Source organism: Belonocnema kinseyi, chromosome 3, assembly GCF_010883055.1.
Source record: "Belonocnema kinseyi isolate 2016_QV_RU_SX_M_011 chromosome 3, B_treatae_v1, whole genome shotgun sequence".
Taxonomy (NCBI): domain Eukaryota; kingdom Metazoa; phylum Arthropoda; class Insecta; order Hymenoptera; family Cynipidae; genus Belonocnema; species Belonocnema kinseyi.
Window position 1 is genome coordinate 63380237 of NC_046659.1, and position 25687 is coordinate 63405923.

The 25687-nt window shown below is 27.7% G+C and overlaps 4 protein-coding genes across 6 annotated transcripts in view; 2 read left to right on the plus strand and 2 right to left on the minus strand.

The window, feature by feature from the left end:
* The window catches only part of LOC117168987 (Fanconi anemia group J protein homolog), a 31729-nt gene extending 25912 nt beyond the window's left edge, over nt 1-5817 (plus strand). Inside the window, exons 11-12 of the mRNA XM_033355011.1 lie at nt 5319-5370; nt 5441-5817. Coding sequence (XP_033210902.1) covers nt 5319-5370; nt 5441-5536 — 148 coding nt within the window. The 3' untranslated portion in view covers nt 5537-5817. The remainder of the gene's footprint in view (nt 1-5318; nt 5371-5440) is intronic.
* Nucleotides 5713-10607, minus strand: LOC117168989 (coiled-coil domain-containing protein 86). Its single transcript, XM_033355014.1, has 3 exons — nt 10309-10607; nt 6003-6207; nt 5713-5895 (listed from the first exon to the last, which is right to left on the minus strand). Exons 1-3 carry the CDS (start codon nt 10458-10460, stop codon nt 5815-5817), a joined length of 438 nt encoding a protein of 145 aa, XP_033210905.1. The 5' UTR covers nt 10461-10607; the 3' UTR covers nt 5713-5814.
* Nucleotides 10608-10706: 99 nt separating this feature from the next.
* Nucleotides 10707-18184, plus strand: LOC117168988 (protein HGH1 homolog). 2 transcript variants are annotated; one of them, XM_033355013.1, is made up of 6 exons: nt 10707-10914; nt 11243-11462; nt 14008-14238; nt 15006-15290; nt 17788-17949; nt 18027-18184. In XM_033355013.1, the coding sequence occupies exons 1-6, from the start codon at nt 10809-10811 to the stop codon at nt 18127-18129; spliced, it is 1107 nt and encodes a 368-aa protein (XP_033210904.1). In that variant the 5' UTR covers nt 10707-10808; the 3' UTR covers nt 18130-18184. The 2 variants fall into 2 exon arrangements, with proteins under 2 accessions (XP_033210904.1, XP_033210903.1); XM_033355012.1 differs by having other exon boundaries at nt 10708-10914; nt 11234-11462.
* LOC117168986 overlaps nt 17682-25687 on the minus strand; it is a 60184-nt gene continuing 52178 nt past the window's right edge. For both annotated transcript variants that reach the window (XM_033355010.1, XM_033355008.1), the window contains exons 8-9: nt 21541-21905; nt 17682-18926 (exon numbers count right to left, since the gene is read on the minus strand). In XM_033355010.1, the coding sequence (XP_033210901.1) occupies nt 18573-18926; nt 21541-21905 (719 nt within the window). In that variant the 3' untranslated portion in view covers nt 17682-18572. The remainder of the gene's footprint in view (nt 18927-21540; nt 21906-25687) is intronic.

The window sequence follows — 25687 nt, forward strand, 5'->3', positions numbered from 1 at the left end:
AGCTAATCCAATTTCATAGCGCAGCCGTTGATAATAGGTCCACAATGGATAGAACCTTTTTTGTGCACTATAAAATTATGAACATTTTTTCACATCACCATTTTCGACGTAAAATCAACAGTTCTCGAGTAATTTTTAAAAACATGTTATTGTTTAACACTTTCCAGAATTTCGGAACTTTGTCGTACACGTATGTTTGGGGACTTTCTACAATATCTTTATTAAGCCATTGACTGGACTAATGCCTAGTCCCGTGTTTCCTATGTCCATGATAATTACTAAGTGGGTACCGACATAATCGGTACGACAGAGACCTACATTATCAGAATGCCAGACAGTTGAAAACCGACCCTAACCTCAGAATAGTCAACGTGTATACAATTTTTATTTAGCGCAATGTAATTTTTTCATTATTATCCCTCAAAAAAAGAGTTCGAGGACGTACTTTATAATATTGTATAGCATCTCCGAATTCAGTTTTAAAACATTTTCATTTTTGTGGAAAAAAAGCCGCGGAAACTGAACCCGATTCACCTTAAGTGATCACATGCCCTCAGGGTGGAGTTCTGAGCCGGTTATATTACTTTGAGAACGGTAATGAGAATGAGAATATTACCGAGAAATAAATTTTCTGAGAATTTATGAAAATCTCAGAATTTATTTTAATTTTTTAATTAATTGAAAATTGCATTTTTTCGTTAACTTTTCGGTTGAAAATTCAACTCTGTTTTTGAAAGATTGTCTTTTTTAATTCAAAGTTGACCTGCTTTAGCAGAACTTAAATCTTTTTTTTTTTTGATAAAAATGCAACTGCTTGGTTAGAATTCGAGCTATTATACTATTTTCATTAAAACTTTACTATTTCATAGAAAATTTACTTTTTGTTTTAAATGTATATTTTGGTGTTGAAAAATGAACTGAAATATTTTTTGGATAAAAGTTCCATTTATAAAAGAAAATTTGTTTTTTATTACAAATTCATCTGTTTGAGTACAAAATTGATCTTTTTTGGATAAAAATGCAACTATGTGGTAGAAAATTTAACGGGTTTGTTAAAAATGCATCCTTCTTGGTTGAAAAAATTCCTCTTTTTGAATTAAAAATTTCATTTTTTTCGTAGAAAATTATTGCTTGTTAAAAAATTCATAGTATGATCGTAAAAACTGGACTAAAATCTTTTTCAACCGAAAATTCAACTATTTTTTTGTTGTTGAAAATTTATCTTTTTGATTTAAAACTTAATCTCTTATAGAAGAAATTTCATTTTTTGTATGCAAATGCAACCTTTTGGTTCATAATCGTTCTTCTTTGCTTGATAATTCAACTAATTTGTTTAAAACATTTGGTTGAATCGCTTTGTTAAGAAATCACTTTTTTGTTAAAGATTTATATTTTAAGTTGAAAAGTTATCTCGTTACTTAAAAGTTTAATTATCTTTTTATAAATTAATCCTTTTTAATTGAGAATTCAACTACTTGGGTCAAAGTTAAACTACATTGTGAAATTTTTTTTATTGAAGGCTGATGTCTGATTGAAAATTTAACTGTTTAGTGGAAAATACTTTTTTTGTTGTTGTTTAGAATTAATTTTTCAACAGAAAATGGAACTTTTCCATTTTTTAAGATTGATATTTTTGAGTTAAAAATTCGCGTTTTTTTGTTTGTAAAAAAATGATTTTTTAGTTTGAAATTTCATTTTTTTGAATAAAAATGTCAAGAAAATTTGTCTTCTGGTTTGAAGGTTCAATAATTTAGATGAACTTTTATTTATTTTTTCAGTTGGAAATTCGTCTTTTCGGTTTTAAAATTCTTTTCTTTTGTTGTATAAATTTCATTCTTTTATACTAAAATATAAACAATGACACTTTTTCGTTGGCAATTTGTCTTGTTAGGTTGAATATTCAACTATTATGTTAAAAAGTCAATTATTTTGTTGAAAATTCCAGTATTTTGTTAAAGAGTTATCTTTTAAAGTAGAGAAAACTTTTGGTTTTTGTTTGAAATAAATCAATATATTTGAAAATTTGTAGTTTGTACATAAAATACTGTAATTCCTGAATATGTCTGAGCTAGAAAATAATGTATATTCAACCGCTGATATATCCTGAACAATAAAAATATTGTTAAAAATCATAAATTCTTAAATTATCTTAAATTCCTTTAAATTCTCCTAAATTCCGTTATATTCTCGGTTATATAACTTGAATTTAAATTCTCGGGAATTTAAGAACTCTACCTCAGGGTCGTGTAATACTTACCTGATTCCTGCCTTACCGACATTTTTCGCACCAACTCAGGTCCCCGCGAATTGAAATATTGAAAAAAAAAACTTTGAGAAATCATAAAAAAGGCTCTAAGGAACGCTTTTCTTGTCTTAAATTTCTGTAAATGGGGAGTTTAGTTTAGTACTCATCTAAGTGCGCGATATGTTCGGGTCGGAGTTCAGCGAAAATTTACGTTTTGTGGTAACATTCTCTATTTTTCTTACCAAATAATAGAATTTTCAACTAATAAAGATATATTTAGTACCAAAAATGATATAGACCGAATTCATTTCAAATCCGGCAGGGCCATACACTTAAAATTGCAGAACCTCTCGAGGGCGAAATATGTTGTTTTTTTAAAGAGGAAAATAGGTGATACGTATTTTTCCGATTTGCAAACAGAATTTTTTCAAAAAAGTCATGCATTTTTCTATTTTGTGCTTTGTTTCTCAAAAAACCCGATTTTTCACCGGAAAATTGAAAAAGGTTTAAAATTAACAAAGTGACAGCGGTTTTTCTGAAAAAAATTATAATCGATTTTCTTGAAAAAAAGAACCCATCTTTAAATTTTTTGTCCATTTTTTTTTTTTAACTTATACTTTGATAATAAAAATATCTTGTAAGCTTGATGTTTTCTAAATAACTTTTGTAGCCAGGAGAAGGTGTTCTTGTTACAAATGAATGTTCTACTTTTTCTTGGAAACAATGATAGATACGAAAAAAATGTCAAGATAATAATTTGCACGGCTAAAAAAATTTCTACGAAAAATGTCTCTTTTGCTTTTGCGATATTTTTCATAGTTCACGAAAAAATTCAAAAACTTCATTTTTAAGGAGAAAAAAAATTCTCCCGGCCTCAAACTTAGTTTAGCCCACATAGTGCTGCTAAGGTGTCTTTCTTTTATTGGTAGAAAATTGAAAAAAATATTTAGAGAAATAAAAAAGTTTGGTTTTCCCGAAATTATACTTTTATGTTTTCAAAATTTGAAGGGAATAATAAAAAAAATCCTTAAAAACCCTGCATTTTTATTTCTCTAACTATTTTTGTTAAGTTTCCACTAATAAAAGAAAGGCATCTTAGCCACATCATGCGGACTAAACAATTTTTGAGGCCGGGAGAATCCCCCCCCCCCTAAATATGTAGTTTTTGAATTTTTTTGTCAACTATGAAAAATATCGCAAAAGAACAAGAGACATTTTTCCTCGAACTTTTTTAGATGTCCAAATTTTTATCTCAACATTTTTTTCGTGTCTATCATTATATCCACGAAAAACTAGAAAATTCGTGTGTAACAAGAAAGAATTCTCCTGGCTACAAAAGTTTTTGAGAAAATCTATTTTTAATTTTTTCATAAAAACCGCTGCCATTTTGTTAATTTTAAACCTTTTTTTAATTTTCTGGCGTATTTTGAAACAGGTTTTTGAAAAAAGGACAAATTTCAATACTCGTAACTTTTTAGAAAAAATTCTATTTGCAAATCTGTACTTTAATTTTCAACATAAATAGTGAGTTTTAAAACAAGAAGATTAAGCTTCTATTAGAAAGACAAGTTTTCAACAAAAGTGTTAAATTTTCAAATAAAAAAATAAATTTTCAACAAAAGATGGAATAGTGAAATTTTCAGATAAAAAAATTAAATTTCCAACAAAAGACTAGAATTGTTAACTAAAAGACCAAATATTTTCAATGAAAAGTGAAATAATTGAGTTTTCTGTTTAAGAATTTTCTACCAAAAAAGAGTGAATTTTTCAATAGAATAGATGCAGTTTCAACGAAAAATTCAATATTTAATATTCTAACCAAAGAATGTCTTAATATTAATTAAAACCGGTTATATTTAAGAAAAAAATAAGAATTTTAATTTAAATACTTCATTTTTAAGTTCAAAAGAACAAAATTGAATAAAATCGTTAAGTTTTAATCGAAAGAAATGAATTTGCAACTAAAAAATAAGTTTTTACTCAAGAATGAAATAGTTCACTTTTCAGTTTCAAAAATAATTTTGAACCAAGAAAAAGGAGATTTGGACGAAATACTTAAATTTTTAACCAAAAATAATAAATTTTGAACAAAAAAGATAAATTTTCGAACGAGTAGATTAATTTTCTACCAAAAAGTCGAGTTTTTAACTAAAAAATTAGTTGCTAACAAAACAAAAAAATATTTGTAGCATAGTATTTAAATTTTTAACCAAAGAAATGAATTTTTCACCAAAATAAATGAATTTGCAAACAGGAAGAATAATTTTCTAAAAAAAAGTCAATTTTCAAACACATGGTTGAATTTTCAAATAAAATGATCAATTTTCAACATAGGAAAAATTAATTTTTAAAATATTAGTTACATTTCCAACTGCAAAATGTTTTTTCAACCAAAAGAGACGAATTTTCAATGAAATACATTAATTTTCATCTAAATGGTTCATTCTTTATCTACAAGAGACGACTTTTTAACCGAAAACGGACAAGTTAAATTTTTAGTTAATCAATTTAAAACCAACAAAAAACACTGATTTTCCTAAAAATAGTTTATTTTAAATCAGAGATGATTCTTTAAAAAAATGTAAAATGAAATAGTTGATATTTCAACCAAAAAGTATTTTTAATTAAAAACCATTGAATTAAATCAAAAAGGATCAATTTTCAATAAATCATGTAATTTTTTTTTAATAAACAAGATCATTCTTTAACCAAAAATAACAACAAAAATAAAAGATAAATTTTCAGTTAAAGAGAAGAAACTTCAACAGATAAAATTTTCATAAAAAAAAATTGAATTCAATAAAAAAAAGGATACGATTTTTCTTCAAAACCGTTGGTTTTTTTAATTTGAAAATATTATTTATTTTTAGTTTTTGCTATCGAGAAATAGAAAACTCATAGAAAATAGAAAAACATGTACTTTGAAACGTCACATTAGTAAACAATAATGTTATGTTTGTGAAAATCAGAACTGACTTCCCCGTGCTCTAGGACCAAAAAATGTCGATATAGTAGGAATCGTACAAGTAATGGCTGGTCTTAAATTCTGAATTATTAAATTTGAATTTTGAAGGTTTTTGAGCAACTTCACTGTCAATAATCTTCCAAAATGGATCAAGACTATGGTAAGAAATTTTTAAATTCCCCTAATTTAAAGAATTAGTTTTATTACAATCTAAACCATTCTTTTTTTAGTGGAGAAATCCTTCTCAAGTGAATCTGAAAGACGAACTAAAAGAGTTCGTGCAAATTCAAAAGATTCAAGAAGAGGAAAGAATGAATGCATGTTAAATACAATTATTTTAGACTTTTGTTTATTAACTATATTTTGTTTCTTTTCTTAATTTAGCGTTTATTGGTAATAATTAATTAAATTTAAGCGACCTAGGGGACCAAATAAAGTGTATTTCTTTTAGGGAGTAAAGAACTGACACTTAAATTTAATTGTGAACTGTACTGAATGTTTCGGTGTTTCTAATTTTTGTTTTATTATCAACATTCTTTTTGTACATGATTGACCGTAACTATATACCTTGGATAGAGTTCGTTAATAAACTGTAATTATATTATTACATTTTGAGAGTGTCCCTTTTTTCGACCATTCTCAACTGCTTCTTCTTCATCCTCTTTATTTTGGCTGTGTTCGTTATCTAAAATGGATTGCAGTATTAAATTAGACAGATTTTTCGACAGATTTACAATCAATTTAAATTTTAGAAATTAATTGTTTTTTGGAAGTTTGACATAATGAACTTACAACTTGAACGACTTCACTCTTCTTTCTATTTTCCTCCTCTCTCTTCAACTTCTCTATCCTTCGCTGTTTTTTCAATTCCTTTTCTTCCTTCATTTTTGCTTTCTTTTCTCGTGATATTTCTTTAATATGCTTCAAGTGTTCTCTCAGCTTTTGTTTCTGTTCAAAGGATTGGCGAATTCCTCTCGTCTTTACAATTGATGAAAATCTACAAAAAATTTATTTTAATTTCATCAATCTTTTCGAAATGCATTAAAATGGAAGGATTTTCTTAAAAGGTTTATTTATAAGTATGCCTTCAATTATAACTGCGTCAAATATGTGGAAAAACATTTAATTTTAAATGCCCAATAAAATGCCAGAATAAATGAAATAGTATTTAGTAAATTATTACAATTATCTGGAGAAGTCTGAAAAGAAATGCTGAAAACGCATATATAAAGTCAAATAAAAATAGACTCAATTTCAATATTATTACTTTCAAAATTTTAAAAATAAACTAAAACTTAAGGCACAATTTATACAAAAAAGGAATAAAGCCTTTAATTTCAAAAAACTTCTGATTCGATATTTTTATCTACGTACGAAAATTCCTTTTAAGTAGGCAAACATGAGGTATAAAGGTTTAGGTAGAGAAGAATTTTTTGTGACACAAATTTTAAGTCATTTTTCTTTATTAAAAAGGCAATTAGCAATGGACCATTTTTGATACCGATCTGAGATATACACATGCAATCACAATCATAATTATAAATTTAGAAATTGAGTAATCCTAATTAATGCAAAATTATTTACAATTTTCTCAGGATTTTTTTGTAGTAAAATAATCGGTGACAACAATGATCATTTTCACACGAAATGTATGTTCGAGATATGTTTTCAGTTGCGTGATTATGCTTGAAACTCTATTTTAATTCCAGTAAATTCACCGACTGAATAACATTCAGTCGATGAATTTACTGGATATTCAAGCGACATTCTATCTAAAAAAAAGTGGCGTGACGAAATAAAAATCCGCTGATAACTTTCCATTTCTTCACAACTGTGAATTTAATTTATGATCGTAATGCCGCCGAAATATTTATTTGTTTTTGCAGTACACACATTTTATAATTGTAAAAATAATTAAACTAGTTTACTCTCACGAAACGAAATATTTTTTAAATTACTGTTTTATACGAAAATACACATACAAAATTTCGAAAACATTTTTTATAATACGATTTTTAAGTTTAACAGGCCAAAATGCATTGGAAAAATATAGCGTCACTAAATGTACATTTTTTTTTAATTTGTAGACTAGTGTTATTATAAATTTACATTCATAAAAAAAATTTCAAAAACGACTGTAAATAATTTAAAAAATATAACTGGGCATATCACAAAAAGTTTGAACGTTTTAATCGATTTCAAAGAATTTGAAGGAATTACAAAATATTTCAAAAAATTGTAACGATTTTCAAAGTACGTAAATAAATTTCAATGTATTTCACAGCACTTCCAAATGGATTTCCAGTAAATTTGAAACATTTTAAGGTATGTCACCGAATTTTTAAGGATTGCAAATTATTCCAGAATATTTCAAAGGAATTTCCAAGAATCTTTCGAGATTTTCCAGGGTATATATCAAAATTTTTTTAGGGTTCCAATATATTTTAAAGAATTTTTTGAAATTGCAAAGTATTTTTAAATATTTAATAGATTTTCAGAGTATTTAGAAATAAAATCAAATGTTATCACAGAACTTCCAAATAGATTTTCAGCAAATTAAAAGTGGTTCCAGGTTTTTCACATAATTTCAAGTTATTCAAGAATATTTTAAGGGATTTCCAAGAATCTTTTGAGATTTTGCAGGGTATATTAGAAAATTTTTAAGGATTTTCAATATATTTCAAAGAATTTTTTGAAATTGAAAAATAATTCAAAATATTGCAGTAGCAATTTTCAAAGTACGTAAAAATATTTCAATAGATTTCACAGCACTTTCAAATTAATTTTCAGTAAATTTTAAACATGTCAAGGTATTTCACAGACATTTTAAAGATTTCAAGTTATTCCAGAATATTTCAAAGGAATTTCCAAGAATCTTTTAAGATTTTGCAGGGTATATGTCAAAAAAATATTAAGGGTTCCAATATATTTAAAAGAATTTTTTGAATTTGCGAAGTATTTTTAAATATTTAATGGATTTTCAGAGTATTTAAAAATACTTCAAGTGATTTCACAGCATTTCCAAATGGATTTTCAGTAAATTAAAAACATTTCAAGGCATTTCATAGAATTTCTAAAGATTTAAAGTTATTCAAGAATATTTCAAGGAATTTCCAAGAATCTTTTGATATTTTGCAGGGTATATAAAAAGTTTTTTAAGGGTTTTCAATATATTTCAAAGAATTTTTTGAAATTACAAAATATTTTAAAATATTGTAGCGATTTTTAAAGTACGTCAAAATATTTCAATTAATTTCACAGTTCTTCAATTAATTTCTCGTAAATTTTAAAATGGCCACGTATTTCACAATATTTTTAAGGGTTTCAGGTTTTTCAAGGGATTTCCAAGAATCTTACGAGATTTTGCAGGGTATATAACAACATTTTTAAGAGTTTTCAATATATTTCAAAGAATTTTTTGAAATTGCAAAATATTTAAAAATATTATAGCGATTTTTGAAGTACGTAAAAAATTTTCAATAGATTTCACAGCACTTCCAAAGGGATTACAAGTATTTCTAAATGTTTGAAGGGATTTCACAAGCTTTCAAGATATTCCTAAAGGTTTTAAGAGGTTTCACAGTATTTCAAGTGATTTCGAAACATTTTGATGAATTTCAGAGGATTTCTATAAAATCCAAGTTATTTTAAAAGGTATCATCAAGACTCAAAGTCTTTCAATTAATTTTAATAGGTTAGCGAAATTATGATTATAACAGACTGAAAAAAATATGAAGTTTTTTTAAAGTATTTGAAAAAATGTTTATGCAGTTTCAGCGAATTTTATAGGATTCATAAGTTTTCAGAAGATTTAAAGGAATTTTATACAGTCAAAAGGGTATTAAAAGATTTCAAGAGTGTTCGAAACCTCATTTTATAATTTAAAGCATAAATATTTTGAAATAAACAAATATTTATTAGGATTTTTGCATAGCGTGTGTAGCCAGTGAACCGTTTGTAGCCATTTTCTGATATATTTCCATATTTTAAGTATAAGAATGTATAATACGTATTTTTGAGAAATTTGGCTCTTTTCAGTGCAATACAACTTAGTATTCAAAATATGGAAATATCCAATAATCGCGCACATAGGACGTGTTGTTGGCTACTTGCGATAGTAAAATATTTATGTATGAAATATAACACAAATAATAATTTGGATGGCTAACAATTTATATAATTAATTACTTACGAACATGAATGTAAATTAAATAAACTAAAATACTATACATACAATTCCGTAGAATAAAAAATTTGCAACAATTGAAAACAATATTTAAAATTTAAAGATAAAAAATACTTTTGAAGACGACAAATAACTTAACAAAATAAAGGATGGAAATTCATAAGGAGTTAAGCGCCATTTTCCCTTTTTTCAGGAGACTCAAAATTTGTTGCAAATTCGGCAGAAAAACTTAAAAAAAAAAAAAGAATAAGAAGGTTCTTTCAAACGCTTTCAAACTTTATCAAAATCCGTATCGACTTTAAACATTAATTGTGAAGTGAATTTTCAAATTAAAAATAATAAAATGTGCATTTTGAGTTCTAGCTATTGAATGGACAAATTGAGTTTCAAAAGGTAGTTTCAAACTATTCATCCAGTTTCGAGGAAATTGAAAATAAAATTATGATTTAGAAATTGCTAAAACTGATATTTCAACTTTAAATAATGACGGCAATTATCAATTAGCATATTTCAGATATTATAAATTTATTTGTTCATTATTTAGTACTGAATACATGAGACCACAAAGTAATTAACAAATAATTATCTAGTCTCCTGAAAATTGAATTTAAGTTTAAAAAGAATCTGCGTCAACTTTGGAAGACATAAATGACTGTAATTATTTGTATTATATAAATTTGTTTGTAAGCTTATCTCAGTTGAAATTGGATTAAATAAAATTATACTTTTATCCTATTAGCACCATTGTATTTTAATTATATTTTAAGAAAGTGATTAAGTCGGGATAATAAAAGAAACCTTTTTTTCACTGTTAACAAAACAGCCACAAAAAAATCCTTTTCGGAACGTGTGTACACCTATTTTATAATAAAATTATATATTAAAATATAAATGATGAATTTGTCAACATACCTGGTTTTCTGTTCTTTCCAAATTCTGCCCGACTTTGGTTTTCCTCTTGGAATAACAATTTGATCATTCTTCGCTTTTTTCTTGGATTTTTTCTCCAAAGTCTTTATGTTTTGAACCCGACTCTCAATGTTAGACTCACTAACTTTTGTCATTGTAATAAATTATCTACAATTTTTATAAAATGATTTCACTTTTTGTTAATTTTTTGTGTTTGCATCGGTTCGTCGTCAAACACAACGTGGTGATGGCGGTGACTTTTGACTCATTTTTGAGGTTAACCTCGTGGTCCTGTTTCGAGTCCACCATTTAGAAATAGGAGGAACCTTGAATTGCAGATAAAACATTTTTCGAGAGGAGAATTCTCCCTTACCTACAGCTAACGTAAATATTTACCTTATCAATTTGTCGTGGAAAACCATAACCTACAAAAAGTTGTAGCTGTGTGGTCTTTTAAAAGCTTTAAGAGCTTTTGACCAACTCTTTTCTTTTAAATATTCTGTATGACAATGGATGAAAAAGCAGTAGAATCTCTTAAAGAAATATCAGCTTTTCTAAATTCTGAAGCTCGAGCAGATTTAAAAGATGCTACGATTCAACAGGTGCTCGGTAAGTGACAAACATAACCTGTATTATTGTCGTAAATATAGGATTATTCGATTATTCTGAAACATTAAAAATGTGTAAACCAAATTTTTTCTTAACAATATAATTTTTGCTAATACTTATTAATTATCAGAAATAATGTAATTTACAGATTTAGCTAAGGAACAATTAAAGCGTGTTTAATACACCTAGTTTTTCAATTTGTTGTAATCTTAACACAAAAATTGGACATCGTTTTCTATTATAGTTACTATACTCATATAATTTGGTATTATTCTATTATAGATTAAATCAATTAATTTAGTAAAAATTAAAATGATAGGTATCACAGGTTCGGCAGCAGGACGGGAATTGCTCCTAAAATTACCGGAGATATTAAAAAAACTGGTTATCCTCTTGCAAGATAATGCAATAACAATTGCAAAAGCTGCAGCATTAGCATTAATAAACCTCACTGCTGATGAAGGCGGTTCTAGTGCTCTTTTAGTAATTTCTGAATCTTTCAAGTATGAAGGGAAATTTAGCTCTGATTTGATCCACGTTTGTTTAAAGTGAGTACGAAAATCATATTTTAACATAAAACCTTTAAAAATGTAATCATTTTAAATTAATCATCGGCAGAACAGTACAATTTTATTACAAAATAAAAGCCTTAAAATTTGGAACCATTTTAAATTTAAAATCTTGACGAATGTGAATCAATGAAACGTTTTACTCAAATATTGAAATTTTCATAAAGCCATGAATCGTTTCATTAGACCAAAGTTTCGGAAGTGTTCAAAAGTTCAACATTTAAATTAAATTAAAAGCACTTAAAACTTTTAGCGTTTCTAGTAAAAATATTTATTTTAAACAAAATAGATGAATTTTCAACTAAAAAACACGAATTCTCAACAAATAATTTAATAGTTGATATTAAAAAAAAATTATTTTAAGCCAAAACCAGTCGAATTCAACAAAAAAAGACGAATTTTCAAAACAATAGTTGAAAGCTCAACAAAAGCAGATTAATTTTCAAATCTGTAGATTTGATCGAATCAGTCAAAATTTGTACCAATTTCAATCAGTGACTGAATTCTAGATGCACATCAATCATCTAGACTTTAAACTGATAACTTATTCAGTTTTACAGATTTATTATTACAAAATTGGATGATTCATAGCTAGAAAATTACTGTTTCACATTTATAGACAACTAAACAGTTGCATTTTAAACTAAAGGAAAAACTCGATTTTTATTAAAATAGATGAATTTTCAAACGAAAAGACGAGTTGTCGATAAAATAGTTGAATAAACCAAAAAATATTATGCATTGAAAAATATCTGATTTATAGTTAGAATTCACTTTCTAATTGATATTAGTAGAGTTATTAACTGATGTAAATTTAGCAAGAATCAAACAATTCTTATTTTAACCAAAAAGATGAAATTTTTAATAAAAAGACCAATGTTAAACAAGTTAGTTGAATTTTCAATCAAACAAGATTTTTCAGTCAAGAAATAATAAAAATGTCAACTTTCAACCAAATTTATGAACCTTCCAAATAAAAAGAATATTTTTAATTGGCGTGAACGTGAGCCAATCCGGGATGAAACATAAAAAACCTGATTCTATTAAAATAAAATTTTTTTAAATTAATTACACAAAAAATGTTATCGACTCTAATGCCAATAAAAATATCTTTTTTTTTACAAAAACAAGTTACAAAAGAGATAAACTTTGGACTTATATAATAAATTTTCATTTGGAATAACTAAATTTTCAGTAAAAAAAATTTATTCCAAAAACGGAATGTGTAAAAAAATCGTTGCATTTTCAACCAAAGAGATGAATTTTCAACTAAAATTATTAATCCGCCACAAAAAAATGAATTTTTAATTACTTAGTTCTACCTTGAACCAAGTAGTTAAGTTTTCTACGAAAGTAGTGCAATTTTCAACCGAGAAAAACAACTTTTTAACAAAACATTTGAATTTTCAATGAAAATAATGACAAATTACAACATTTAATTTTAAACAATACAGTTAAAATTTCAATGAAAAAGATGAATTCTTAACTCAAAATATAACAATAAACTTTTCCACAAAAAGAATGAACTTTCAACAAAAAGTAGTTGGATTTTATTATTGATTTCTATTAATTCAGTTCGCATTCAATTGAAAAATGATAATAGGATTAAAAGAGGGGAAATGTTTTTTCTGTCGGAATAACTCAATTTTCAGTACAACAAAAAACGAAAACGAATATTTGAAAAAAAAAAATAGTTACATTTTCAACCAATGAGAAGAATTTTCAACCAAAACGATGAATCCGCCACAAAAAAATGAATTTTTTAACAAATTAGTTTAACCTTTAACCAAGTAGTTACATTTTCTACAAAAGTAGTGCAATTTTCAACCGAGAAAAACAATTTTTCAACAAAACAGTTAAATTTTCAAACAAAAAGAAGGACTTTTTAACCAAATTATTTAATTTCAAATAAAACAATTAAAATTTCAAAGAAGAAAGATCAATTTTCCACTCAATATGTAATAATAAACTTTTCAATCGAAAATAATGAACTTTTAAAGAAAAATAGTTGAATTTTATTACCGATTTCCATTAATTCAGTTCGCATTTAATTGTAAAACGATAAAAGGATCTTAATATTTGAAACTTTGAACCGTTTTCAAAGTTTCATGAAATTTATTGTTTGTTTAAAGTTTCATAACACTTTAAAACACTACAAATGTTCAAGATTAGATAATTTAAAATTTATTCTATGATTAACTAATTAATTTGTATGCTAAAAAGAAGTTTAAATTCAAGCAATTACATTTAGACAAAATCAAAAATCATAAAAAATTTAACAATATTTGAGAGCAGTCGGCTTTAAGCATGAACAATTTTAAGACAAGTTTTTAAAATTAAATAATTGAAAATAGCAACATGTAAATTTGTTACTATATTAAAGAATATTTGAAAACAGCGTATTTAATATCAATTTCGGTCCTTCTTCGATAAATTCAGTGACTTCCTTTAATTATTTAAGCTTATAAGGTATTGTGATCATTATTATACTATGTATAATTATTAAAGTGCTCTTATATTGCAGATATGTTATGGATCGAAATATAAATTTAGCAGACCCTTGTTGCATGATTTTATCAAATATGACGAGGCCTTCAGTTTTTGTAGATAGAATACTTGCCCTTTTTGATAAAACTGGATACTCGTGGGATTCCATTATTGCTGCCTTTTGCAAAAAAGGAGACACAAATTGTGCTACGTCACACTACCTGGGACCAGTCTTTAGCAATTTGAGCCAGTCCCCCAAAGTACGAAGGTTTGTCTCTTTTCTAGAATTTTATGCCGCCTTGATTCTGTAATACTTTACCGTGCCAATTTTAATTAAAATTATTGCATTTTAGTCTCACCGGAAAATTGCCAGGAACTTTATTTAGCGACCTCAATTTTTCAGTCGATTGTCCTAAAATTAATATTAAAAGGTTTTTGATATTTTACACTCAAATTCGTGAATTAGTATTTGTCTGAAATGGTTAATACATATGTTTTTATATTAAAGAGAGAGAAAGAGATTTACTTTTAAAAATAAAAACTGTAATTACAATTTAGAATAGTTATGTAATTCTGATTTTGAAATGGAAATTTCCTAAAAGAATTTTTATAATTCTGAAATTGAACTGGGAATTTTTTTAAAGAATCATAACTTTGAGTTGGATCAGGCGATTTTTCAAAAGATTTATAATTATAATTCAGATCCGGGACAAAAAAGTTTCCGAACTGATTTAAAAGTGGGAATTTTCTTGAAGAGTTATTTGGAACAGTGAATTTTCCAAAAGAATGACAATTTTTACTAGGACCGGGGTATTTTCAAAACGAGTATTACGATTTTGATTTGGAATAGAGAATTTTAGAAAAGAACTATAATTCGGTCAGGGAAAAGGTCATTTTCCAACAAAAATAAAATTTTGATTTAGGGTATGGAAATATAAAAGAGCAGTATAATTACTAGGCTGAGAAAATGAGAAATTTCTTCGAAGAAATCCAAGAATTGAAACTCATTGTCACAATGTAATTGCTTTTCTTCAGACACTTAACTGACAGAACTCGAGGTTTAATTCGAAGACTCCTTCCTTTCACGGAATACGCCGAAAGTGAATTAAGACGAGGTGGCATCGTCGGAACTTTGAGGAATTGTTGCTTCGATCTTGCAAACCACGACTGGTTTCTCGGTCCAGAAATTGATATCTTGCCTCATCTTCTTTTACCACTTGCTGGGCCCGAGGAATTTGATGACGAGGATACAAACAAGCTTCCCATAGACCTACAATATTTACCTGAAACTAAACAGCGCGAATCTGATACCGATATCAGGTGAGAACTGAGAAATATTTCTTAAAATTAGACTTCGTTTCATTACTATGTTATTATACTTAAAACGAAAACATTTTCATAGATGATTGCTGTAAATTGTAAATTTTGTAATCATTCTTCATGGATAGCTCAAAAATTGTATGGAAAATTAAAATTGGCAATCAATAATTAATTAATTATGTACTTTCATGATTTTTTAATGAAAAATACAAAGCTTCTGACAAAAATGATTAAAATCAACAACATTAAAATATAATCTTCATTTTGTATTAATTTTTGTAGAAAATTACGAATTTTTACAAACACTTCTATTATTCTCTAAGAAAAAGTAGGAAAATATACGGTTCCAAAATATAACAGAAAATCTAAGACTTTAAAATGAAAGTTTGTCCCTGGTGAAAAAAATTTCGATGAAAAACTACAACATTCCAGGAAAATTACCCATTATATGCAATTGTAGATTTTGTAATAGTTTGACATAGAAAACTACTAACTTCTATGAAACATTACGATTTTCAAAAGAATATCAGAAAGTTTGATCATTTTTAATGTAAAACAAAAAAAATGAGGATCATGTACAACACGAAAATGCGGTATAAATTTGTTCTAATACTGAATAGTCTTTTTTTCTTGGAACATACAAGTTTCTACAGAGTCTAAAGAATTAAGAAAAGGATCCCACATTTTTATTATGGAAATTCGGGTTCGTTTAAATATGTTCAAATTGATATATATGCAGACAAAGTATATATAATTGGGCCAGTTTAAACAAAACCCAATTTTCGTCAGAAATGTGCGAAGTCCTTTTCGAAAATTTACACTTTGAAAATTCCTTATTAGTTTTTTCTTAATTCGTCGTCACGTGTTTTCTTTTCAGAAAATTACGAATTTGTACTTTTCTTTTTAATTTTTTAAATTAATTCACTATTTTTCTTTCTCGATTTATTAGCAAAAACTCAATTCTAAATAAATGATAGTTTGACTATATGTATACATATGGGCCGTAATTATAACTTACAAAGGTCCAAAGTGCATTAAAAATTGTTAGCAATTTTCCTAGAAATTCATCAAAGTTTTCTTAAAAATTTATAGCGATTCTCAGCGTTTATTCTCTTATTTGAAAATCCGTCAGAAAATTAAAAAAAGATTTCAAATTAACAAAATGTTGACAGTTTTTCTGAAAATATTAAAAGTCGATTTTCACAAAAACCCCACTATTATACTTTTTGCAAATATATCTTGTGAGCTCTATGTGGGCTAGATAACTATTGTTATTAGGAGATTTTTTTGTCATAAAATCGAATTTTCTAATTTTTTGAACTCCCGGTTCCCCACGTCAATGGGTCTAGAACCCGGAATTTATAAGGTTCATTGAAAAATCCTTAATAAAATTGTTTTTTTCAAACAGAAAAAAGTAAATAATTTATGACAGCAAGATAACAAAAAAAATGTAAAATTAGAAAAAACTCCCGATCTTAGTGTTTTTCACAAAAATATAATTTATACAAAATTTGCTAGAAAAAAGTTCTACAAAAACAAGAACTAAATCATTTTTTTTTTTCAATAACTAAAAAATTTTAAAATTCCCGGTCTTAGTATTCTTTGCAATTATGTAAATAAAAACAAATTTTTAACAATACTTCTAATTAAAAACGTTATAATTGTACAAAAATGGTTAATAATAAAGCAGAAAATTATAAAATGTTGACGTTACCATTGCAAATTATATAATCGAATTTCATGGAAAACAACAATTCAAAATAAATAACAATGTAAAAATGAATAAATAAATTACCAAGCAAAAATGTTTCGAATTGAAAAAATGTAACCACGCCGGGGACTTTCACGAAGAGTTTGTTGTTGTTTACAAAGTTTGTTTTCCATGAAATTCGCTTCTCTGATGGTATCGTCAACATTTTTGAGTTTTGAGCTCGATTGTTTACAATTTTTTTATAATTATAACTTTTTAAATTAGGAGTATTTAAAAAAAATGGGATGATTGTGATACGAAAAAAACTTAATATACCAAAAAGTTTGGGGTATTTTGCATCGTATACCATGCAAATTTAAAAATCATATTTTTAGGAAAAAAGTTCTCCCGGTCTTAAAAATGAGTTAGCCCACATAATGATGACATGGACACGTTTCTTCTGCTAGCAGAAACTTTTTTAAATTATTGGAATTAATAAAAATAGTAGGAGTTTCCAGAAAATATCTTTTTCATGTTTTCAAAATTCGAAGAAGGAATTAAAAAAGATGTTCTGAACAACTCCATCTTATTTGTTTTGAAAGACAACTTTTTATATTTTCAGAAAAACCGCTGCCATTTTGTTAATTTCGAAAGTTATAAATGTTTAAAAAAATATTGTGGGTTTTTTGTTTAAACATAACACAAAATTCAAATACATATAACTTCCTCGACATTTTTTTACGCAAGTCGAAAAAATACTTATTGCCTAGTTGGTCCTTGATACTCTTATTCCTATTTTCCCGTCAGATTAATGTTACTGGAATCTTTGACGCAATTGTGTGCATCAAAAAAAGGACGTGAGTATCTCAGAGAAAAGAATGCGTATGTCATACTCAGAGAGTTACATAAATGGGAAAAAGACAAAGTTGTCTTACTTGCCTGTGAGAACCTCGTTGACATTTTAATCAGGTAAACTAACTTGATGGGCGTATAATAACCGTGATAAATAATTTATTGATATTTTTAACGAACATTGTTTTAATCAGGACGGAGGAGGAAATAGGAGTCGACAATTTAAAAGAGATTGAAGTGCCTGAGGAATACAAAGACAAGTTTCACAAAATGGATGAAGAGTTTATAAGCAGTTGAAAACATGATGTACCTGAATTATAAATATAACATGTAAATATATTTTTAATAACTTGATTGTTCGCACTGAGTTGCGGCAAATACCTCGTATTCGGTTTACTTTCTATTTTTATAAACTATTGCACGGCCCCTAAGGTACTTTACATTTTCACTAATCAGGTTCAACGTAGCAGGTAAACGCAGTAGTGTTGACAACAAAATAGAAAAAAATAACAGTTATTAAATTATCTTTTACATTGTTCTTTAGAGGTATACAAAGTCTCACTAACAGCAAGATCAATAGTTACTTTAAAGTCGGTATATTTCTACTCTATGTCGCTGGACATTGACAATCTCTCAAATTTGTTTCCAATGCCCTTTGGAATATCCTATCTGATTTTTAAACCTATGAGTTAATTCTGAGCATCATTTACCCGTTTTTTTGATTCAGATTAGTTTCTGCATTATGGTAAATATCCTAATCCAGCTTCCAAGCTCACCGAGCTTCGCACACTGGAAGCATTGCTGGATCTTCTGCCACTTCGAGCACCACATCCACCGAAAACTGCAGCGATTTCTGCACTTTTCTTGATCGAGAGTGCCTCGTGGTGTAAACTGGCTTTACTCTGGCAAGCTTTGGCTGATTTTTTATGCCGTTCTGTGCCTCCCACGTACACCAAATTTCCATGGAGATCTCTCGCACTGACTACCAACACTTTTTCGCTGCCCGAAGAGTTTTGGGACTTTCTTCCTGGACTGAAGAGTTCGTAGTCGAGAGCGAGATTGTCAGAACTTCCTCGATTTGGGGAGGGTCTTATCTGGAATTGAAGATTTCATTTAATAACAAGTTTTTGCTTTGCTTTCAGGTTTTAGAAAAAATAGTGAGGTTTTGGTCGAATCAGGGTGGCTGCAGTTCAGGAAAAACTTGGAACTCAGGAACAAGTCTGAGAAATTTGTTGGTCATTGAAAGTCAAGGTTTTTGAACATAAAAAATGGCAAAAGTCAGGGAATCACTTTTTAAGAATTTGGAAAACTTTTAAATAAATTTAAATAATTTTAAGAGTTTTAAAACAATTCTAAGATTTTAGGGTATTTTTAAAATTTATAAAGAATTTTCAATCGCTTAAAAAATTCGCAGTAGATTTTAAAAGATTTGAAAGGATTTGAAATATTTTCGAGTAATTTTGAAAATTCCATGGAATTTTCAAGAGCATTCAACAGTTTCAAGGGATATTTTAGAAGATTTAAAAGGGTTTGAAAACTTTGAGGGTATTTTAAAAGTTTGGAAGGAATGTTCAAGAGATTTAAAAATTGTCAAGGACATTCCAAGGATTTGAATGATTTTCAGGGATTTAAACAAATTTTCATGAGTTTTTGAAACATTTCGTAAGATATGGAATGATTTTATAGGACCTATAAGGTTTTATGATAATTTTAAATATTCCAAGATATTTTATAAGATTTCTGAGGATTTCAATAATTTTAACAGATTTAAAAGCTCTCAAAATATTTTAACAATTTTTCATAAAATTCATTAACAAGAATTGTGAAAATTCGTAGTGTTTCAAAGATATTCAAATATTTTATATATTTTGTATGGTTTTTTTTTTAAGAGTTTCTAGATATTTTAAAAGATTTGAAATATCTTGCGTATTTTTAAAACTTCCAAGTAATTTTCAAGACCATTAAAAATTGTCAAGTAATTTCAGAACATTTTAAATATTTAAGATTATTTTTAGTAAGCAGAACTAATTTTTAAGAACTTTAAAGAATTTCAAGGGATTTTAAGAGTTGAAAAAATTTGAAATACATTAGGAATTTTAAAAGATAACAAGTACTTTTTAATTGATTTCAGTAATTTGAAGGTATTTCAAAGGAATATTTCAGTATTTTTAAAAATATTCCAAGGCAATTTAAAGATTTTAAAGAATTTAAAATATCTTAGGATATTTTAAGCATATTTTAATAGTTTGAAGCGATTCCAAAGTATTTTACGGTATTTAAAAGATATACTAAGGAATTACCAAGAGCGTTAAGAAGTTTCAATTTAGTTCATAGGATTTGAAATATTTAAGGGTTTTAAAAATAATTACGATGAATTTTTAAGGGGCCGTTCAAAATTCTACTACTTTTCACACTTTTTCCCTCTTTTAGGTAAAAATTTGCTTTTTAATTTAATTTGACGAACACCTAAATTGAAACTCAAAACATATACAAAACATAATATTTCAAATGAAGAAATATATAATAGATTGTAAATCAATTAAATATAATAAATTAAACAAAATAATCAACCTTTCAACAAAATAGTTGAATTTATAACCACGTAGTGAAATTTTCGATGTACAAAGATAAATTTTCTACCAAAAAGTTGAATTTTCAACAGAAATAAAATGAATTTTTCAGTAATACAGTTTAACTTCCAATACAAAAAGATGAATATTCAACTTGTTAATTTAATTTTCAACAAAATAATTAAATTTCAACCTAAGATTTTATTTAAAGCAGAATAAAATTTTTACTTGAAGTAAGTTAATATTTCATTTAATTTAACAAAAATAATTGTATAAACAAATTATTATTGTTTATGATTATCTTCTCTTAGATTAGCGCTAAAAAGTTGCAATAAATTTATTGTTGTAATTAAAAACAAAACTTTTACAAGTCATTTACAGACCTAGTCCTCCCACCTACTTTTAATTATTCCATGCTTTGTTTTTGTCTCTTTTATATAATAGCTTTTTTATTTTAATTAATTTTTTTTAGCATTGGGAAAAGAGCAGAAATAATTTACTTAAAACAATACAATACTATTTAAAATATGATTCTTTCTAATGTTTCTTTATTATTTGTTCACAACTAAAAAGGTAAAGCAAAGTTAAATATTTGAGAAAAAACCGCAACTTTGTAGCATTATTCTAAGAGAATATTGTTATAATTAATATCAAATTGTTTGAACAATTATTTTTGTTAACTTTAATTGATTATTACCTCGCTCTAACTAAAACGGACTTATGGGGGTGATATTTGATAAGTAATATTTTATTCTCATTCTGTGACCAATTGTGAGGAGAAATGGTGAATTTCGAACTCGATTCACCGAATATTGAGAAATCTGAATAAAATTTACAAAAACTATTTTTTTTCTTATGGGAAATACGTGTTAAACTTCATGGGGCTTGCGCCACCTCTAAATATTATTTTTTTTTTCAAAAAAATGGTTTTATTTTTTTGTGGATTCGAACAAATTTCCGGGCGTTTTGCATAGAAATTAAAAAAAAAAAATTTGGACCACCCTACTGGACAGTCTAGATAAAGCCAGAACAAGATTATACAGAATAGGTTTATTATTAAAAATAATTAATACCAACATTGACACTATTATTGATCTCTGATGTAAGTCTGAGCTCTGGATCATTTCACGATTCTTACCTTGAGAAACTCGAGGCTTTTTGAAGAAGCAAGACTTCTGCTCGTTCTGGATGTCTTTGCTCTGTCAGAACTTCCACCTCGACTGATAGTGCTCTCTGATGGGACGATTCCTCGTTGTCTCAACTGCTCTAAAATCGTTGGCTGAACAGTACGACTGGGACAATAACACTTGTTGCTTTCAGAGCAACTGTCTGTATCGCAAGAGCAAACGAGTGTTTTGGGAACGGGATCCTTGCGAGGTAGAGAGCAGTAACATTTGTCTGCTGAGACACAGGTACAAGTTTCCGAATCGTAGCTGCATTCACTGCAGCTCACGTACCCGCTGCTGCTTCTATTTGCCCCTACGTTGCGACTCCATCGTCTGCCTAAAAGATTTTTCAACCATTTTTTTACACTCTTCATTAGGGAGTGTCCGTTAATTGAATAAGGATGGATGGTTTTCGAAAATCTAGAACCCTGTTGTAAGAATTCGTAGGATTGTTATTCCCCCCACCGCATTCTTGCGTAAGATTTTATCTGTTTTACGCAATAGATCAAAAATATTCAATTATATCTCACCGTTAATCAAATTTCTAGGGATTCCAAAATATTTGAGAAATTTCCTGTCATTTGAAAGTATTTCAAGAGATTTTAAAACGTGTCAAAATATTCCAAAGCATATCCATAGACTTCGAGGATTTCGTGATATTTTAGAAGATTTAACGGAAAATTAAAGGAATTCTGACTATTATAAGGAATTTTAGGAGATTTAACAAAAAACGGATCTCAAAGGATTTTATGTGGTACCAAGGTATTTTTACGAATTTTACAGCATATCAGAAGATTTTAAAGAGATTTCAAAGGTTTGAAAGGTTTTGAAGAGATTTCAAAATATTCCAAAGTGTATCAATACATTTTAAAGGATTTTGTAAGATTTGACGGAATTTCGAAGCTTTTCTGAATATGATAAAAGATTTCAAGAGATTAAACAAAATTCATGGGATTTTAAAGGATTTCATGTGGTACTGAGGTATGTTCGTGAATTTTGAAGAATCTCAGGGGATTTTAATGATATTTCGAAGAATTCAAGGGATTTCAAAAGATTTGCAAAGAATTTTAACGGATATTAAAATACTGCCAAAGATTCCAAAGTATATCTACAAATTTTAAAGAATTTCGTATTTCAAAACATTTGACAGAATTTTAAAGGCTTTTCAAATATTATAAAGGATTTTATGAGATATAAAAAAGTCGCGGGATTTCAAAGTATTTCATGTGTGACCGAAATATTTTCACTAGTTTTTAAGGATAACGGAGGATTTTAATGAGATTTCGAAAATTTTAAAAGATATAATGAATTTCACGGGATTTCAAAAAATTTGCAAAGGATTCCAAAGTGTATCCAATAGATTTTAAAGGATTTTGTAAGGTTTCTAAAAGGGATATTAAGATATTACAAAAAAAAAATTCCAATGTTATAAAAGATTTTAAGAGATTGAAAAGTCACGGGATTTTACAGAATCGCATGAGGTACCGAAATGTTTTCAAGAATTTTGAACGATGTCAGGGAAATTGAATAAGTTTTCGAAAATTTTAACGGATTTAAAGGAATTTCAAGATACTTCTAACGGTTTCAAATGATTTTAACGGACTTTAAAAGATTCTAAATTATATCCACAGATTTTGAAGAATTTTGTACGATTTCAAAAGATTTGATGGAATTTCAAACGATTTTTGACTATTATAAAAAATTATAAGGAAATTAAAAAAGTGACGATATTTCAAAGAATTTTTAAGTAGGATCTGGAATTTTAATGACATTTCGAAGATTTGTAGGGATTTATAGATATTTCAGGGAATCCCAAAAGATTTCAAAGGATTTAAAAAGATTTTTAAAGTATATTTCTCAAATTTTAAAGGATTTTTTAAGATTTCAAAGAATTTCTGAAAATTATGAAGGTTTTTAAGAGATTAAAAAAATTAAGGGGATTTGAAAGAATTTTCAAATAGTATAGTAGTAGTAGTAAAACATGTCGCACATGTTTGAAGCTCAACATACTTATGTTTTCAAGACTGTTCTACAAGATGAAGTTGTCAAAATAATTGCTCGTTTACCAGTAAATTCAATGTGGCGGCATTTATAACAAAAACACGGAAAAATTTAAGACAACAAATTTTTGCTGCTGGATTTTGTATCGAAAAATTTGTTTAATGTAACAAAATTTGTGCACAAAAGTGCAATAAGTTGTTAAACTTTCGAAAAATGGAAAACAAGAACTTTGAAATTCAAGAAGGATGTCTCAAAATGACGAATTTAAAAAAAAAGAAATTGTTATTTGTACGATCAAATGACAGAAATGAATTTGACTGTTACCTAACCTATTTATTTATTTTTTCATGGTTTTTCGGGTCACTTATTACAGATCTTCCCGCGAATTCGCCAAATTTATTTGTTTAAACAAATTATTCCGAAGAATTAGATTGTTCACAAGATGCATATGTTTTTCATGGTTTTTTGGTCCGCTGAGTACCAATTTGGCGTCAAATTTGCAAAATCAATGTGTTTAGACAAATTTTTAACAAATTGTTGCAATATTAAGGTTTTCGCAAGATGCATATGATTTCGTTGGTTTTTGCGTCCGCTGAGTACGAATGTATGGTCCAATTCGCAATATCAATGTGTTAAAACCATTTTTTAACAAATTTTTGCAATGTTCCTTTCTGTCAGCCGCCGTATATGACGTTCACCAATTGTCACCGCGTGGAGGTCGAAGGATAGAAAATGAGGTAGCCAAAGAACAGTGCGCAAATGAATTGCACAAGAAACAAATGAATCATAAAAAGCATATGCATCTTGTGAACAATCTAATTCTTCGGAATAATTTGCTTAGACAAATAGTTTAAACAAATTAATTTTGCAATTCCGCGGCCAGATTTGTAATAAGTGACCCGAAAAACTATGAAAAAAATATATAGGTTGTTTGGGTGATGGGCAAATTCGTTGCTTTCACTTGAGGGTGGAAATAACAATTTCTTTTTTTTTTAATTCGCCATTTTGAGACCTCCATATTGAATTTCAAAGTTGTTGTTTTCCATTTTTCCAAAGTACAACATGTTTGTGCACTTTTGTGCACCAATTTTGTTACATTTAAAAAAATTTTCGATACGAAATCCAGCAACAAAAATTGTTTGTCTTAAATTTTTTCGTGTTTTTTGTTATAAATGCTTCCATATTGAATTTACTGGTGAATGAGCTATTATTTTGACAACTTTATTTTGTAGAGCGGCCTTCAAAACATAAGTATGTTGAGTTTCAAACATAGGTGACATGTTTTACTACCACAACTGCATCAGCAAAGTTAAGCTTAGTTTTTCGCAGCCCCCTGACACTCTTGAGTTGAAAATAACGGAAATATTGACCGCGGCCGCGGTGGCGCTAGCTGTGCATTGGACCGACTAGCTGCGCAAATTCATGTGATAATGTAAATATTTACACTTTCAGTTTTAAAAAAGACGTTTTTAAGTATTTCACTTGTAATAACGTGAAAATACAAGAGTTTCACAATCAGTGAACAAAAATTTGTTTTAAAAAATGGTGAAATGTGCGATTTTTGAGTGCAAATGTGGATACAGTTACAAGCAATCAGGCACTAAAACATGTAAATTTATTATTGTGCCTAAGAATGAAAAAATAATAAAACTGCGGCAAATAGCTATTTTTCGCGATGGAATCAAACTAAATGCGGGGGATGCAATCTGTCATGAGCATTTCGACCATGATGACCTTATATTGTGGTTATGGCTGAAATTTTACCGCGATTTCGCTGGAAGCGGGTGCAATTTTTCAGATTAGCACCCGCTCCCGGCGAAATCCTGCGGTTGTCCTTATGACAAATTTATATATATATATATATATATATATAATGTTAATATTTCTCCACTGTTTTTATAAAAAAATGAAAGGAAACAAAAGTACAGAAATTGTAAACATGAGAAATAGTAGGGGGGAAATGGTATATACAGTCTGTCAAGTTAAAGCGTGGGTGGCTTTACTCGCAGTCGGTAGGGTGTATCGACATGATTTTGGTGTCAAAATATTAAGAAGAGCTCTCTCTTTCATGCTTTTTGATTTAACATTCAGTTTGCTTTCAATTCTCATCTTGTTACC